This window comes from Benincasa hispida, chromosome 9 (assembly GCF_009727055.1).
Source record: "Benincasa hispida cultivar B227 chromosome 9, ASM972705v1, whole genome shotgun sequence".
In the NCBI taxonomy this organism is placed as follows: Eukaryota; Viridiplantae; Streptophyta; class Magnoliopsida; order Cucurbitales; family Cucurbitaceae; genus Benincasa; species Benincasa hispida.
In genome coordinates, this window is record NC_052357.1 from 41,560,682 (window position 1) to 41,578,653 (window position 17,972).

A 17,972-nucleotide genomic window follows, 5' to 3' on the forward strand; every position below is an offset into this window, starting at 1 on the left:
GAACGCCTTGGACATGTGGGAGAACGTGGGAGCTCCGTTTCGTGTTCAGTCTTTTGGGTTCGTCTCGGGTCCTATTTTCCGATTAGTCTGTGCAGTTGGTTCCATCGAAATCCATTCGGGTTTGAAGATATTTGAAGAATACACCTTTGTTTCTAGGGTTTGTGGCTGTTTTTAATCAGTTTGTGGCTGTTTTGTCGAAATTTGTGGCTGTTTTGATCAGTTGGTGTGATTTTACCCTAGTTTGTAATTCTGTTTCTTGGTTCTTATTCCATTTGTGAGATCTACGATCAGTGTGTGAATTCAATATAGATGTGATGAAGAATTTGGTGGTATCTAATGTGATTCCCTTAGCCTCAAAGATTAAAGAACACAAGTTAAATGGATCTAATTACTATGATTTGCGTCGGACAATTCTGTTTTATTTACGAAGTACTGATATGGATGACCATATGATTGACGATCTACCAGACGATGCAAAGAAGAAGAATGATTGGTTTCGTGATGACGCCCGACTTTATCTTCATATAAAAAAATCCATTGAGAGTGAGGTAATCGGTTTGATCGATCACTATACTTCTATGAAGGAACTCTTAGAATTTTAAGAATTTCTATACTCGAGTAAAGAGCAAGTCCACAGAGTGTTCAAAGTTTGTATGCAATTCTTTCGTGCCGAATAAAAAGCAAAATCTGTTACCAGCTACTTTATGAGACTTAAGAGGATAACTGCCGAACTTGCTTTGTTATTACCATTCAGCCCAGATGTTGAAGTTCAACAAGCTCTTATACCATGTAATCAGTATTTTGGAATAAATTATCTACATATATAGGAAACATAGAAACCCTAGACTAGGTATGTACAATTACAATAAAGGACGTCTATATATAAATATATAAATTATCTACATATATAGGAAACATAGAAACCCTAGACTCGGTATGTACAATTACAATAAAGGACGTCTATATATAAATATATAAACTTGTATTATAACAGATAGAAGATATGACATAAATGCTAAACATAAACACCTAATCACAGTTCACACAAAAACATAAAAAGAAATTCAACAACTTTCAAAACAAATAATGAAATAAATAGAACCCCAAAAACATCTAGACACATTACTGCTATATCTGATCATGCTACTGATATGAATTAATATTAGAAATATATAGTCAAACTATGGTGAAAAGATTAAACAGTACCATAAATTTAAATAAAAATTCATGAATGGCTTAACCCACATGCCCTACTGCACAGTACAGTATCCAACTTACCCTAATGCCAGTTGCATACTCTTCAGCAGCTCGAAGGAGTTCTACAAGCTGTACAACTGCATCAAGAGCATCTGGAGCCCAAGATGGAGGTGCTTCTAAGAGTCCAAGAAGAAGCCTTTGGGTGGCACTGGGAGTAGCAATGGCATAATATCTGTGCTGGGGAGGAAAACTTGAATGACAAGAACCAAAATAAAGGATTTGACATTTCTTTTTCTTTGAAGGTTTAGATAAGCTAACCTATGAAATAAGCGTGCATACGGCTCAAGAGCTGGTAGCCCAGCAACTAAATGTTCATCCAAAGCTGTTGTGGGGGGAGGAAGAAGAAGTGCAGGAACAGCAGCTGCTGTTAGAGTTGCAGTCTCATATCGCGCAACCTCTTCATCACAAACACTCAGTATGACTCCAGCACCATTTGCAACGGCCCACCTTGGAGTTGATGGCATAAGCTGAGGGTGCTTTCCAGATCCACGAGAAGAAGCTATAGACAAGAAAACCTGCTCGGTAATATCCTTGTTCTAAGGATAAAATTGATATACATCTTCTAGTAAGCAACATTAAAATACTACTAAAAAATATGATATGATGTATTTTTACTTCAAGACATAATGCTTATTCATTTAACCAAGAAAGAAATCAGAGAAGTAACTGTTTCTTTACGAGAGAGAACATTTTTCATTATTTTTACAATTAAAGATACACAGGGATACAAAACGAAAAGGTTAAACAAGAAAAACAAATCTAAAAGAGTATGAAAATATGCAGTTTTTTTCTATTAACTTTTAGAAACAAATGCTTTTGATGTATACTATAAATCTTGAAGAGGAAAAAATCTTATTCCTTAATTGTGCATACATGGGGGCAAGACTCCAATTTATAGACTTTTAATACAAGTGAGAGGTAAAAGGAGAATAAACCTAAACCTATTACCTAATTACCCAATTTAACCCTGTTATAATTCTATAGTTAGGGTTTTCCATTCTTGTAAATATTTTGTGATATTTTCCTTTTCTATGCTTTGTACACTTGTATATATTCATATCTTTGGTGTATGAATAGAGTATTCTGATTCTTTCTCAAACCTAAGAGTTTTACAAACCCCTAACTTACATCATTTAACCCCTCCAAAAAGAAAACTTGTCCTCAAGTTTTGAAAAGAAAGGAAAAAAATGAAACAATTAAGAAATAAAACAAACTTGTACAACGGAGTATGGCCAAACCAACCTCCTATATCGTGAACAAAAATATTATGAAAATAGTCCAAGACATAAAATTTTTATCAAGTCCATCAAGACTCCAAGCATTGTAGGTGTTCAAGTACCCGTTGACTAGGCCAATATATTTTAAGCAAAGAAACATTCCTTCCTTAGTGAATCAATAGCAGAAAGCAAACAGAAGTTATATCCTCCAAAATTCCTCTCAACTTCTTTCCATCCCCCATAGGCTCGGATAATAGCAAGATGCACTATGATCTTGTGAAAATTGGGATTTTGCAACTTCTGTAGAATCCTTCTTCTCAAGTGGTTAGAAAAGGGTCTCTCACATTGAGACGGGCAACAATGGTCAAAATTGGTTCCATTGGGAGCATAGTCAAATAACGTCCTCAAGCATTAAGATTCTTATCCCTATCTTGATGTTCTTGCAGCATGGCCACTCGATTTTGACCTCGATGTGGGTTGTCTTGAAGTTCTTGAAGGAAAACATGTTCTTGAACATTTGGTTGAATGCCCGTTTGATCTTGAAACAATTCTTGAACCCATTCTTTGACATTCTTGAATCGGTGTAAAGCTCATGATTTTCATATGGAAACCAAGAAAAACCTTGCCAACCAACTTTCTTCCTTTGATGTTTCAGAATCAAACCCAACCACATTTTGTGATATTTATTTGCTGCTCGGGAAGGAATTGTAGGTTTTGCCTTGTTCATGAAATTGTAAGGGTCATTTTCCTTGAATCTTTTGGTAATATTGAAAGTGGTGATTGTTTACTTCCTCATCATAAGAGTCAGTATCAAAACCAACCAATTTTTGAAGAAAAGGTCTATGGCGTTTTTCAAAAACTAGATTAAATTGTTCATACTCGGTTGATTTCTTTGACTGAAGGGTCTTGGCCGGAATTTGCTAATTGTGCTGAAAGCTCAAGTTTACCGCTGAATAATAGTGTGTTTTTGATAAATAAGGACACTGACACTACCCACCCATCTGATTTTTGTACAAGACAATCAAAGACCCCCGTCCCATCCACCTATCTGTCTATCCAAAAAGACACTCTCTTCTGCCACAGTCATTGCTTTCCAACACATCCAATCAGTTGTCCCTTCACCTAAGAAAGCCACCAATCAATATTCTTCTTTAGCTAATTATCCACCCTCTCTCTGATGATGTTTCATCCCATCACTCTTCCTCGGTTTTACCCAACAGTTCATCTCACCTTCTCTCTCAATCGGCTCCAAATGTCCCATTGGTCCCTTCCACCCTTTCTCACAAGAAACATCCCACATCCGCTTCTTCACACACAACCACTCCCTTATAGCTATACATGCAACCACCACCTTCTTCCTACATAGACCAGCACTCACTTCCCCATCCTCTTGTTCACCTGTTAAACCTCAAAACACATTGCTATCCCTCCATCCAACAATCATCTTAAGACTAATTTTCGCCCTGGTGTTAAACATTCTACCGCCATTGTGGCTTTACAATCTGAGGCCGATACCAAAAACTACCTCTCAAGCTTCATCCCAACTCCACCTGATTCTCCTTATCGTTCTTCCTTTTATAAACCTGTTGAAGCACAATGGTATAATTTTTATTCTCCTCCGACAGATGAGTTTTTCAATCTAGGACCTCAACTAAATGCATTAGCGCTACAGTTCAAAGACAACGGACTCTGTATTATGGCTATTCCCGCTAAGAGATGGTTGAACAAAAGAAATGCATTAGAGAAATAAAAAACTTGGAATGCTCGAGCTCCTATGAGAAAAAAGCTACTTCTTTTCTCAGAGAGGTTCACTTTCGGCTCGATCTATCGCGAGATCTACGCCCACCCTTCATCATTCTGGTTGTTTTTTTTCGGTCTCTTTTGATCTTTTTGGTCTGTTGGTCTGTTGCTATCGATGGTGGATGCTTATGGTTGCCTTTTCTTTTGTTTATGGGATGCCCCGGTTTGATGTTTCCTTGGATTGTTGCTTGGTTTGGTTTTACCCTTGTATTTAGGGCATCATATATTGTCAATCCATCTTACATCTCTCTGTTTATCGCACCCTTTTGCCATCCCTTTTCCACTTGGTTATGGTTCCTTTTCTTTTGCTTGGGGTTTCCCTTTGATTCTTCATATATCTCCTCTTGAGGTATTCTGTCTTTGGATATTTCATTTATCAATGAAATTGTTTCTTATCAAAAAAAAATTTAAAAAAAACCTTCCCCCACAATACAAAAAAAAAAAAAAGGAAAAGGAAGGAAGCCAAAAATAAATATATTTTTAACGATTTCAAAGCGTGCCTTTTAACGCCCTTCGCCACCCCATTCAAAGGAATGGGACTGTGTTTACTTACAATAATCCTGTGCAACAAGAATTTAAGCTCAATGGAAAAACGCCAAATAGCAAATAGAGCTCTGTTTTGTAACCTTAAATTTTCAAGCTCTAATCCCTTGATTCACAACTTTACCCACAACTTCCCAACTAACCAGATGAGATCCTTTCCCTTCCTCCACCCCTTCCTAAAGGAAGTCTCTCATGACTCATGAGCTTCTCAATGCTACACAAGTGGACGAAAAAGAGAAAGGTAATAGATTAGGAATTCCACTCAACACCAATTTGATCAGCGTAAGTCTACCAAACTTTGAAGAAAAACTTTTCTCCCACGAGACTAACCTCTTCCTTATCTTCAAAATGGGGTCATCCTAAAAAGAGATAGCTCTCGAATTGCCTCCAAGAGAGAGATAGCTCTCAAATTGCCTCCATGAGGGAGACCAAGGTAGGAAGAAGGAAAAGAGCCCCACCATTGCCTTAAAGAACTCGAGCATGTGATTTAGGATAGGAAAGACTCCTCTTTGCCAAAACAAAAGAATATCGTATCATTAGTAAACTGCAGATGAGACAAAGCCACTCCCTTGGATCCAAACTTAAAAGGCTCAAGAATGCTTCGATCCACCCCCTGTAGATAATACAACTTAAAACACCCATGGCCAAAAGAAACAAGAAAGAGATAAAGGATCCCCCTATCTCAAACCTCTAAAAGCCTTTGTGGACCCCTTTGGAGAACCATCGATACGAATCAAATAATTCACATTCCTGACACAATCATACATCCACATTCTCCACTTATATCTGAAACCTTGCAAAATTCCAATTAGCAAAATAAGCAAAAAGCAACTAGATACTCTCCCAAAAAGCAAAAAGCAAACTTGGCAAAATTCCAGTCAGCAAAATTAGAGATACAGTGAAAGCTTCACAAACCAAAGGAAAAAAAGAAGACTAGAAGCCAATTAATTCCAAATGACCACAATAAATGCTGACTTGAAACCATCCTTATTGGAAAAGGCAACCTGATGTAATATATGGTTTAGTTGTTATTCATAGGCTCTGTTTTGAACATTTATTAATGTTCTATCGATCTGGTTTTCTTATGTTTTAGTATTTATCATGTACCATGTGTTATTACTTGAGTTGTTTCTATTTTTAAGTTTGGTTTGGTTAAATATCAACAACTGGATTGTAGACTCTTGAATCAAATGGAACAAATATTTGTACTCCAATTTCTAATGTAAGATATATAACCTTCTCATATAGAAGAAAGACTTGATTCATAAAAGGAAAGAATCATAAAATAAAATCAATAATTATTTTACAGCTAATTAACATATATACAACTAACATAACCTTTCAATAGGAGTCGTAGGCTGTAATGAGGTATTATTCAGCAATAAAGTAAAAAATTCTCCAAGAATTGAGTTCAAGATCTTGGTTTATACGTCAAATTGCATATAAGACTTTTGACTTGGTCTCTACTTGGTGCTTTTGGCCACAAATTAGAAGGATGTCCACAACTTTGTTAAGCACTGTTTTATATGTCAAACAGCAAAGGGACACTGGTTTATATAGCCCTTTGCCCATTCCTTGTTCATTCCGTACCATTTGATAAGTTGCAAATCTGTTATATCAAGTGAAATACCACTTCATAGTTTGACATTTAAGTAAAATGTTCACAAACCTGATGTAGGTGGCCTGAGTTCTCCAGCAGCGTATTTACCCATTACACCACTGCACCTGTTTATGTGTAAAAATGTTTCACAACAAGAAACAATTTCATAGATGACATAAAAGTAGAAAAGAAAGTCAAGCACCATGCTGAAAGGGGATTTTGGAAAGCTCTTCCAACTTCGTAAGAGAATCAATACCATAATTGTTAAAAAAAGAGACAACTTACACTAAGCAAAGCCAAAAAACATGGGAGTCTAGAAAACCATCAAGAGACTTCTATTTGTTGTTGAAGATTCCATTGTTGTTCCTTTCTAGTCAAGGAGACTGAGGGTAAGAGCCAGAGCATTTTTCTTTCTCCAATGAGTGACCCAACACGATTGAATACAGATTTTTGAAATACGTACGAGGGGCCAAGATTTGTCATTGAAGGCAGAATAAAATTCCAGAAATTTCTAATATACGTATAATTAAGGAAGATATAACTTTGTATTTTCACCTTTCTTGCAAAAAGGACAACCACCTAGGAAAATTTTTCAGTGTGGTCGTCATACTGTGGCTGGTTGCCATCTACTAAATCCTTGGATGTATGGTTAAACCATACTTTTTAGCTTCTCTCCTACATCCACCGACATAAAACCACTAACTGACTAACCAACAATGTTGCAAAGGAAATTGTTGTGCTGCTAATCATGTTGAATCACCATCCAACAATATTGGCAAGGAAATTGTTGTCTTGCTAATCATGTAAGCTTTTGGGTTGATTGGTCATGTAACATGGTAGCAAAGCAAGAAGTCCATTGATTTTCACTTGTCAGAAAAGTCCACAAGTGAAGGGAGTATGAAAGTATTGACATAATTCAAATTAGCATAACCTATCACCTTCGGCTTCAAGGTTTATTGGTGATTTAACAAATTACATAGAGAAATTCCAATGTTTAAGCCCTCGCATCAATCTTGCTGAAAATGAGAACAAAAGATTAAAGTAGAAGGAAACACTAACTATCTAGAAGCTTGTTGAAGTAACTACATAAATAACTTTAATGTAAATATAAGACATCTTTAGATTTATCTTGAAGATTGTAAATAAGTATCTCAAAAGAAATGCTCTAGAAAAATCCTAGCATTTCTTTAGACTCCAAGAAATCCTAGGGAATTCCTTTAGATAAGGATAATTTCATAGAAATATTTAGAATATTTTAGAATTCAAAGGGAAAATCTTTTTACTTGGGCCCAAGGATCTCATATCTAAAATAGGAGTTGTGTTCCCATTTGCAAGACAGGCTAAAAGAAGCTAGAGGAAGTTAGAGGAAGAAAGAAAAGCAAGAGAAAGTGATTAAGTGAGTGAGTAAGCAAAAGAAAGTGAGAGAGTCCTCTCAAAAATCTCCATCTTTTGTACTTCCTTAATAAAAGCTCCGTTCTTCCAAATGTTTATCTCTTACTTTTGTGCCAATCTCTTCAACATAGAATTCCAAATTTGTTGATGCCTATCGGACCGATAAGCAAGAAGATCCATATGTTCTCTCTCTGATGCCATAACTTTGCAAGAAAATAGGCTTCTGTATCCTTTTGATGTCTTCTACCAGATCACTTTTCTATTCATTTTTCAAATTTAACTCATTCAACTTGAGAGACTTTTATTGAGTAATGAGTTTATTCTTTTTCACATAATGCCTGAAGTTGTTTACTTTATTGTTTGATTTATCTTTTCAGTTTTTTGTTTTAAGTTTTTAATTTTAAGTTATGTAAGTTCGATAAATTTATTTAGGTTCATTCTTTTCCTATAGGGTGAGCTACTATGTATGTATTTTATGTATCACATTTCTTATACAACATTTTGTGTATCACTAATTTTGTACGTCATCAATTTTTTCCTACTTCAATAAGAAGTTCGAATTTCACTTTCATTTTCATTTTTCTTCTCTTTGTTTAACAAAGATTGAGATATTGATTTGCTTTCGTAACATTTATTTTTTTTCATCGATTTTATTTTCCAACAATGGCATCGAAGCTGCTTTGATTTTTTCAACAATGGTATCAGAGCCTTAGATTTAAAGGCTTGTGGTTTTGTTTGAGAGTGAATTTTTTTTTTTTCCATTTTTTGTATTTTGAAAAATGTCTTCCAATTTTAGTGTTTCCTCTCCTCCATATTTTAATGGTGAAAACTACCAAATTTGGGTTGTTAAAATCACTTGGCCTTTGGGAATCTGTTTCAACTAATGTTGATCCTCAACCATTAGGAGAAAATCCAACATTGAATCAAATCAGATTACATGAATAGGAGAAATTAAAGAAGCCCAAGGCTTTATCTGTGAATCATGCCACTTTATTTGATCCTATTGAAATAGAAAAGGGAAGAAAGGGAAAATGCACAGTTTACGTGGAAAATCCTAGGCCAGGAAGAAAAAACCACGATATACGAGTTCTTATTAATTTTTCATATCTATACAGAGTACAACAGAGCCAAATAAATGACTAAGGCACACACTAAAAATAGCAGAGAATAATAACCGACTAAAACGTCCTTAGGGCAAAACCACTACTTTCAATACTCCCCTCAAGTTGGGGCATAAATATCAATGAGACCCAACTTGCTAACACAGGTGTCGAAGCTCTGCCTTAGTAACCCTTTGGTGAGAATGTCAGCAACTTGTTGACTTGAAGGAACGTAGGGAATACAAATACTGCCATTATCCAGCTTTTCCTTAATGAAGTGTCTGTCTATCTCCACATGCTTAGTCCCGTCGTGTTGCACCGGGTTGTTAGCTATACTTAAGCTACCTTGTTCTCACAGTAGAGTTTCATTGGAGCATCACACTTTTAGTGAAGGTTAGACAAGACTTTCTTCAACTATATCTCCTCGCGTATGCCCAGACTCATAGCCCTATATTCCGCTTCAGCGCTGCTTCTAGCAACAATGACTTATTTCTTACTCCACCAAGTAACAAGATTACCCCACACAAAGGTACAATACCTTGACGTTGACTTTCTGTCTATAACGGATCTTGTCCAATCTGAGCCAGTGTATGCCTCAATTAGGGTTGGCAACGGGGTGGGGCCGGGGATGTACTCCCCATCCCCGCCCCATTCCCCGTTTTGAGGAGTCGGGGAATCCCCGTTTAGGGATCGGGTCCCCGCGGGGAAAAATTCCCCGCCCATTAGTTTTTCTTTTTAATTTTTTTATTTAAAATCAATAATTTTTTTTGTTATAATTCTATAATTAGGATTTTCCATTCTTATAAATATTTTGTGATATTTTCCTTTCTATATACACTTGTATATATTCATATCTTTGGTGAATGAATAAAGCATTCTGATTCTTTCTCAAACCTAAGAGTTTAACATGGTATCAGAGCTCTCTAAATAAACTTAGGGTTTTTGTGAACCTTAGGGTTTGAGAATTTAGAACCCATTTGTGATACGTTTAGGGTTTTGTGGAGAGGTGAGTTTACTCACAGTTGCCGTCTTCGGTTCGTTCGCCGTCGTTAATCGCCGTCCACCGCCACTGGAAAAAAAAAAGGGTTTTTTTTTCGACATCGTCCATTCCAAAGAAAAGCCTAGTCGCCGATCTACAAAACCCCCAAAGTCCAGTTGCCATCTGACCGGCGCGTGAAGCTCACGCGCCGCTTGTTCCAGCCTGCTATTCGTCCGCGTGTGCACCACCATTTTTTCGTCCGTCTTCAGTAAGGTTTCCTCAGTATTGTTGGCTCTTCTTGGTGGTGTGTTTGTTTGGGATATATAGATATACTCATTGCTTGTGTAGACATCTCTTCGGTAAATTAGGGTTTGATTCTTTGCTAACCGGTGTCTACTTTTTGAGGTAATGGCTGATAAGAAACCAGTAATGTCTGAGATTGTTCCTATGGTGTCAAAAATATCTGAACACAAGTTGAATGGATCCAACTACTATTCATGGAGATCAAATCCAAGAGGTGTTGTATGCTATTATTGTCATAAACCTGGCCATACGAAACGTGAATGCAGAATATTGCTGAATAAGGGTCAGAGGATGACATCACCCTCTGCACATGTCGCCTCTACTCCTGATAATCTTGACAAGTCAATTACGATTTCTGCAGGGGAGTTTGCTAAATTTCAGCAGTATCAAAACTCATTGAGGGCATCATCTTCTACTCCCATTACGACCATCGCAGAGACAGGTAACATTTCTAAACGCCTTCTTTCCTCCACGTCAAAATGGGTCATTAGACTCTGACGCTACAGACCATATGTCAGCTAACCCCAGTTTATTCTCTACCCTTTGTACATCTACCTCTTCACCTAATGTCACTATAGGTGATGGAACCTCCACTCCTGTTTTAGGATTAGAAACCATCCATCTCACTGAATCAATTTCTTTCTCATCAGTTTTAAATTTACCAAATTTCTCATTTAATTTGATTTCGGTCAGTAAACTCACTCGTGATCTTCATTGTTGTGTCTCCTTTGTTCCTGGTTATTGCTTATTTCAGGATCTTACGACGAAACAGACTATTGGTAAAGGGCGGGAAGTTAGAGGTCTTTACATCTTTGAACCACAAACACCTACGGCCATAACATGCTCTAGCGTGTCGTCTCCCTTTGAAGAGCATTGTCGTTTGGGTCATCCGTCTATCTCTGTGTTGAAGAGTCTTCGTCCACAACTTCAACATTTTTCTTCTTTAGATTGTGAGTCATGTCAGTTTGCTAAATTTCATCGTTTGAGTTTGTATCCTCGAGTCAATAAACGAGCTAGTGCTCCTTTTGAATTAGTCCATTCTAATGTTTGGGGTCCATGTCCTATTGAGTCCAAAGGAGAGTTTAGGTATTTTGTTACATTTGTCGATGACTATTCTCGTGTTACGTGGTTATATTTAATGAAAATTCGTTCTGAGTTACTTTCTCATTTTCGTAACTTCCATGCTGAAATTCAAACTCAGTTTAATGGTGCTCTTAAAATCCTACGGAGTGATAATGCTAAGGAATATTTCTCTCATACACTCAAGTCTTATTTAGATGCCCATGGCATTCTTCATCAATCTTCCTGTGTCGATACTCCATCTCAAAATGGAGTTGCAGAACGAAAGAATCGTTATCTCCTTGAGACAGCCAGAGCTTTGATGTTTCAGATGCATGTTCCAAAATCCTTTTGGGCTGATGCTGTTTCCATAGCTTGTTTCTTAATAAATCGCATGCCTCTTCCATTCTTAAGGGTGAGATACCTTTTCGTACTTTATGCCCCAAGCAACATTTGTTTCCCATTCCACAAAAATATTTGGTTGTACCTGCCTTGTTCAGGATGTTCGGCCTGAGCATACCAAGGTGGATCCAAATTCCTTAAGATGTATTTTCCTTGGTTATTCCGTGTCAAAAGGGTATCGGTGTTATTGTCCTAGTCTAAATAAATATTTCGTCTCTCCTGATATCACGTTTTTTTAACATACCCCATTTTTTTCATCACCGTCTTTCTCTTCGAATAAGAGTCAGGGGGAACATAAGGAATTAGAGGATGATTTCCTTGTCTACACAGTTATTTCTCCTTCCAATCCTCTTTCTGGTTCATCTTTTCCTATGGCTACCTCTATCTTCCTGATTCATCTCTTCCTGCCGATCGTTAAGGTCTATACTCGACGACAACCTCCTCCAGTTCCATGCCCTGTACCAGAGTCTTCTTCGTCATTGATCCAGAAACGGGTGATGATCTACCTATTGCTCTTCGTAAAGGTAAACGTACTTGTGCTCATCCTATTTCCTCTTTTGTTTTTCATATAACCATTTGTCACCTTCCACATGTTCATTCATTGCATCCTTAGAGTCTGCATCATCCCGAAAACTGTTCGTGAGGTTTGTCTCATCCTGGTTGGTGTGCTACAATGGTGGAGGAGATGACTGCCTTAGATGATAATTGTACTTGGGATTTAGTTCTCTCCCTGCAGGAAAGAAGGCTATCGGTTGCAAATGGCCGTTTGCAGTTAAAGTCAATCCTGATGGTTTTGTTGCTCGGTTAAAAGCCGCCTCGTAGCAAAAGGCTACCACAAAACTTATGGCGTTGACTATGCTGATTCTTTTTCTCCTGTAGCAAAAATGGCATCTGTGAGGTTGTTTATTTCTTAGCTTCAATCAATCATTGGCCTTTACATCAACTTGATATCAAAAATGGATTTCTTCATGGTGATGTTTCAAGAAGAGGTGTATATGGAGCAACCACCAGGGTTTGTTGCTCAGGAGAGAATGGAACGGTGTGTCGCCTTCGTAAATCCTTGTATGGATTAAAGCAGAGCCCATGAGCTTGTTTGGTAAATTTAGTCAGGTGATTAAAAGCTTTGGAATGCTGAAGAGCAAGTCAAATCATTCAGTCTTTTTTAAGAGATCTGGGTGGTGTCATCTTGTTAGTCTTATATGTGGATGATATTGTGATTACTGGTGATGATGTTTTAGGTATCCGGTCTCTAAAGACCTTTCTTCATAGTCAATTCCATACAAAAGATTTGGGCATGTTGAAATACTTCTTAGGAATTGAGGTAATAAGAAGCAAGAAAGGAATTCTATTATCACAGAGAAAATATGTACTTGACTCTTTGACTGAAACAGGAAAGCTAGGGGCTAAGCCATGTAGTACCCCAATGATGCCCAAACTTACAGCTCACAAAAGATGGAGATTGCTAAAAGATCCTGAAAGATATAGGAGGTTAGTGGGAAAACTTAATTACCTTACATTGACTCCATGCGACATAGCCTATTCAGTGAGTATGTGAGTCAGTACATGTCATGCCTACAGTTGATCATTAGACTGCATTGGAATAGATTCTTTGTTATTTGAAGGCTGCTCCCAGCCGTGGTTTATCATATAAGGATTATGATCATACTAATATTGAATGTTTCTCAGACGCCGATTGGGCAGGATCTTAAAAGAGAGAGAAGATCAACCTCAAGGTATTGTGTTTTTGTTGGTGGTAATTTGACTTCTTGGAAGAGTAAGAAGCAAAATGTGGTATCACGTTCAAGTGCAGAATCAGAATATAGAGCAATGACACAATCTGTGTGTGAATTGATTTGGATATATGAACTTCTTGTTGAGTTGGGATTTGAAATCACCACACCAAACAAAGTTGTGGTGTGATAATCAAGCAGCACTTCATATTGCGTCTAATCCAATATTTCATGAAAGGACTAAACAATATGAAGTTGATTGCCATTTTGTACGTGAGAAAATTCAACAAGGGTTTGTATCTACAGGATATGTGAAGATTGGAGAACAATTATGGAGAATTCTTTACGAAAGCATTGGATGGAGACGTACAGATTATCTATTTAACAGTTGGGCATGATTAACATATATGCTCCAACTTGAGGGGAGTGTTATAATTCTATAATTAGGATTTTCCATTCTTGTATATATTTTGTGATATTTTCTTTTGTGATATTTTTCTTTCTATGCTTTGTACAGTTATATATTTCATATCTTTGGTGAATGAATAAAGCAGTTTGATTCTTTATCAAACCTACGAGGTTTAACATTTTTGTATTTCTATTGAAATGATACACTTTTTAGGTAATAAGTTAGTATTATTATTGTTTTATTTATTTATTTATAGTAAAAAAATATTTTAACATTCTTTATTTTTTAAATTTAATAAAAAGTTAAGTTAATTTATCTTTACAAAAAAATTTAAAAGAATTAAAAAAAAATAAAAACAGTAACTTTATATTTTATATATATACACAAAACAATATTACAAAATGAAATTAAAAAAATTAAAAGAATTAAAACAGTAGTTTATATATACTGTTTTTAATTTTTTTTATATTCTTTTTAATTTTATTTCATAATACTGTTATATATATATATTATAATCGGGGCAGGGATATGCTCTCCGTCACCACCCCGTCCCCAGTCCAATCGGGGATTTCCCATCCCGATCAGGGCAAGTATCGTGGGGATTTTTGCTAGTCCTAGCCTCAATGCACCTCCCATTCATGTTTTCTGTAGGCCCTTTTCCTGGGATGGACTTTAAATACCTCAGTATTCGAGTGACCGCCTCCATATGTTCCTCACAAGGAGCCTGCATAAACTGACTAACCACACTAACGGCATAGAAAATATCAGGTCTAGTATGAGACAAGAATTTTCCCACTAGACGCTGATATCTCTCTTTATTAACAGGAACTTTGTCGACAGAATCTCCCAACTTAGCATTGACCTCAACAGGTGTATCAATAGGCTTACATCCAGTCATCCCGATTCCCTTCAACAGATCCAGAGTATATTTTCGCTATGACACAGATATTCCCTCTTTCAATCTCGCCACTTCCATTCCAAGGAAATATCTCAGGCATCCTAGGTCTTTAATCTCAAACTCATCTATCATTTTCTGTTTTAATCTGACAATCTCAACCTTATCGCCCCCGATAGAATGATGTCATCAACATACACAATTAAAGCTGCCACCTTCCCAGATGCTGACCTTTTTTGTAAATAAGATATGATCAGAATGCCCCTGAATGAATCCTTGGGACTTAACGAAGGTGGTGAACCTATCAAACCACGCCCTTGGAGATTGCTTTAATCCATATAAGGATTTTTTAAGTTTACAGACCCGATGATCAATTGAGCTTCGAATCCAAGAGGAGGGCCTATATAAACCTCTTCTTCTAACTCACCATTAAGAATGCGTTCTTTACATCAAGTTGATGGAGAGACTAGTCTTTGTTAACTGCCACTGAGAGGAGCACACAAATTGTATTCAGTTTTGCCACTGGAGAAAAGGTTTCTGAGTAATCAACCCCATAAATCTGAGTACCGCCTGTACAGCAGAGACGTGGATGTCCTCGACAGCGGCTCCATTCGTTCCAGCGACTGACTCGCTGACTCCGTCTGTCGATATAGGCTGAGAGCCTTGCAGTGGGTTTTCACCAATGACGGCTAGGGTTTCTTCAACTTGCTCTAATACCATATTGAAATAGAAAAGGGAAAAAGGGAAAATGCACAGTTTACATGAAAAACCCTAGGCCAGGGAGAAAAAACCACGATATAGGAGTTCTTATTAATTTTTCACATCTATACAGGGTACAACAGAGCCAAATAAATAACTAAGGCACACACTAAAAATAGCAGAGAATAACAACCGATTAAAATGCCCTTAAGGCAAAACCACTACTTTCAAAAGATCCTACATTTGCAAAGATTATTGATTGTAAAATGGCAAAAGAAGCTTGGGATAAATTGCAGGAGAAATTTGAAGGAAGTGCAAAAGTGAAAGCAATCAAATTGCTGACTCTCGAGAGAGAGTTTGAGATGTTAAAAATGAAGGATTCAAATACTGTAAACCAGATAAGACTAGCTAGTGAAAATTTCCAGATCAAAGAGTCGAAGAAAAAATAATGGTTAGTGTTCCTAATAAATTTGAGTCAAAAATCTCAGCCATAGAAGAGTCTTCTGACCTAACAACTCTCTCTATAGCTAAATTAATTAGCAAATTATGAGCCCATGAACAAAGGCATATATAATGAGAAGCAAGTTAAGGTGCATTTCATGCAAAGTTTGAAGACAAGAAACTTGTTGCAGATAAAGGTGCACAGAAGCTAGCCTGGACACTCACGGATATCCCAAAAAATTATAGACAAACAACTAAAAATCAAGGGAGCATGAAAAAAGGAGGAGCGTCAAGATAAATTTCCTCCATGTTATTTTTTAAGAAAAAATTAACCATTCTGAAAAGAATTGTTGGTTAAAAAACAAACAAGGCACCATTGTGATTATTGCAACAAGGATGGTCATAGAGAGAAGTTTTGTTTTAGTAAACAAAACCAATTTCAAAATTCTCAATAACATGCAAATTGCATAGATGATATTGAAGAAACATTTTTTTTTTTATGGCATCTCATATTGATGACAAAGTGTCAAACTCATGGCTTATTGACCGTGGATGCACTTCACATATGGCTAAAGATATATTACTTTTAGCCAGATTGACAGATCTATATAGTCTAAGGTGGTTCTTGGACATGGCGCAACAGTACTAGCTGAAGGTAAAGGTATTGTTGTCATGCATACTAAGCAAGGTGAACATAAAATATCCAATGCTTTATATGTTCCAAAGTTGTCTCAAAACTTGCTTAGTATTGCTCAATTGTTGGATAATAATTTTTCTGTGATTTTTAAAGATCAAGTTTGTGTCATTTATGACCCTCAAGGAGTTGAGATCGCAAAAGCAAAAGGTGGCATCAATGCTTTGAACATGACAACAACAAAGCTTTGAAATTTTTGCATTCCTCTAACATGGTTTTCAAGAATGGAAGGTGCACAATCTACCTTTTCCACAAGAAAGCTTGAATTGATACTTATTGATTGGACAGGTTGCATTGATAAATTTAAAAGTATTTTCAATTATGTCTTTTCTCCTCGAACTTCTAGAGAACAAGAAGTTATGGCTGAACCTACTTTTGAGGCTGGATATATTTACGTTGCATCAATTGCAAATCAAGCAATATGGTTTCATAAATTGCTTGGTAGTTTTGGATTTGAACAAGAAAAACCTGCACGCAGGTTTTGCAATAATAAGGCTGCTAATGCTTTCAATCTAGTACAACGTTGTAGGACAAGGCATATCAAAGTCAAGATTTTATTTATTAAAGAAAGTAGAGAAAGAAAGAGAGAGAAGGCAAAAAAATTGAACTCCTCGTAGACGTTCTCAAGTAAGTCGAGTTTGGTCGTCAATAAAGGTGGCAAACCAGCGTTTACCTATAGAGGTGGTGATTGGTGAAGGATACCAGACATCACTGTGGACAAGGATGAAGGGTTTGATGTTTTTTAAGGCTGGGAATGAAAAGAGACTCAACTCTGTTTGGCTTGAATACATACATCACAATCAAAGAAGATATATTAATATTACGAAACAAATGAGGAAACAGATATTTCATGTATTGAAAATTGGGATGTCCAAGACGAAAATACCATAACATAAAATCATTCTCAGAAGTAGAAAAATTTAAAGAAATAAAATTGGTTCTATAACATTCCCAAAAGGAAATATCATCAGTCAGGAAATAAAGCCCCCTATTGTGTCGGACAGTGCCAATCGTCGTCCCCGAGTTCAGATCCTGAAACAAAACAAAGTCGGGTGAGAAAACAGCCTGACATCTCAGATCTCTTGTAATTTTACTGACAGATAACAAATTATACGATATCTTAGGAACATGCAGCACATCACGTAATACCAAACCCTCAAACAGAGAGAGATTGCCTTTTTCCTGCAACAGGGGCAAAAGACCCATTTGCAATTCTAATCCGTTAATCTCCAGCGCTCGAACAATATGAAATAAATTGATCAGATGAACCAGTAATATGATCTGTAGCTCCTAAATCAACAATCCAAGGTTTTTTACCATTAATGCTAATAAGGCCAAAAGAGTGAACCATACCTGACTGCACGATAGCACTGACTCCAACAGCACTCAAATTATTTTTACCATCTCCTGCAGTTTGATTCTGGGTATTTTCACCCATCGAGTCACTCAATA

The 17,972-nt window shown here is 36.7% G+C and overlaps 1 protein-coding gene across 4 annotated transcripts in view; it reads right to left on the minus strand.

Moving 5' to 3' along the window:
* LOC120085897 (protein GIGANTEA-like) overlaps nucleotides 1–17,972 on the minus strand; it is a 72,642-nt gene that overhangs the window by 18,514 nt on the left and 36,156 nt on the right. For 3 of the 4 annotated variants that reach the window (XM_039042169.1, XM_039042166.1, XM_039042168.1), the window contains exons 7-9: nucleotides 6,487–6,542; nucleotides 1,516–1,756; nucleotides 1,279–1,429 (exon numbers count right to left, since the gene is read on the minus strand). In XM_039042169.1, the coding sequence (XP_038898097.1) occupies nucleotides 1,279–1,429; nucleotides 1,516–1,756; nucleotides 6,487–6,542 (448 nt within the window). Of the gene's footprint in view, nucleotides 1–1,278; nucleotides 1,430–1,515; nucleotides 1,773–6,486; nucleotides 6,543–17,972 lie in introns of those variants that run through there. The other variant, XM_039042170.1, reaches the window with a different exon arrangement.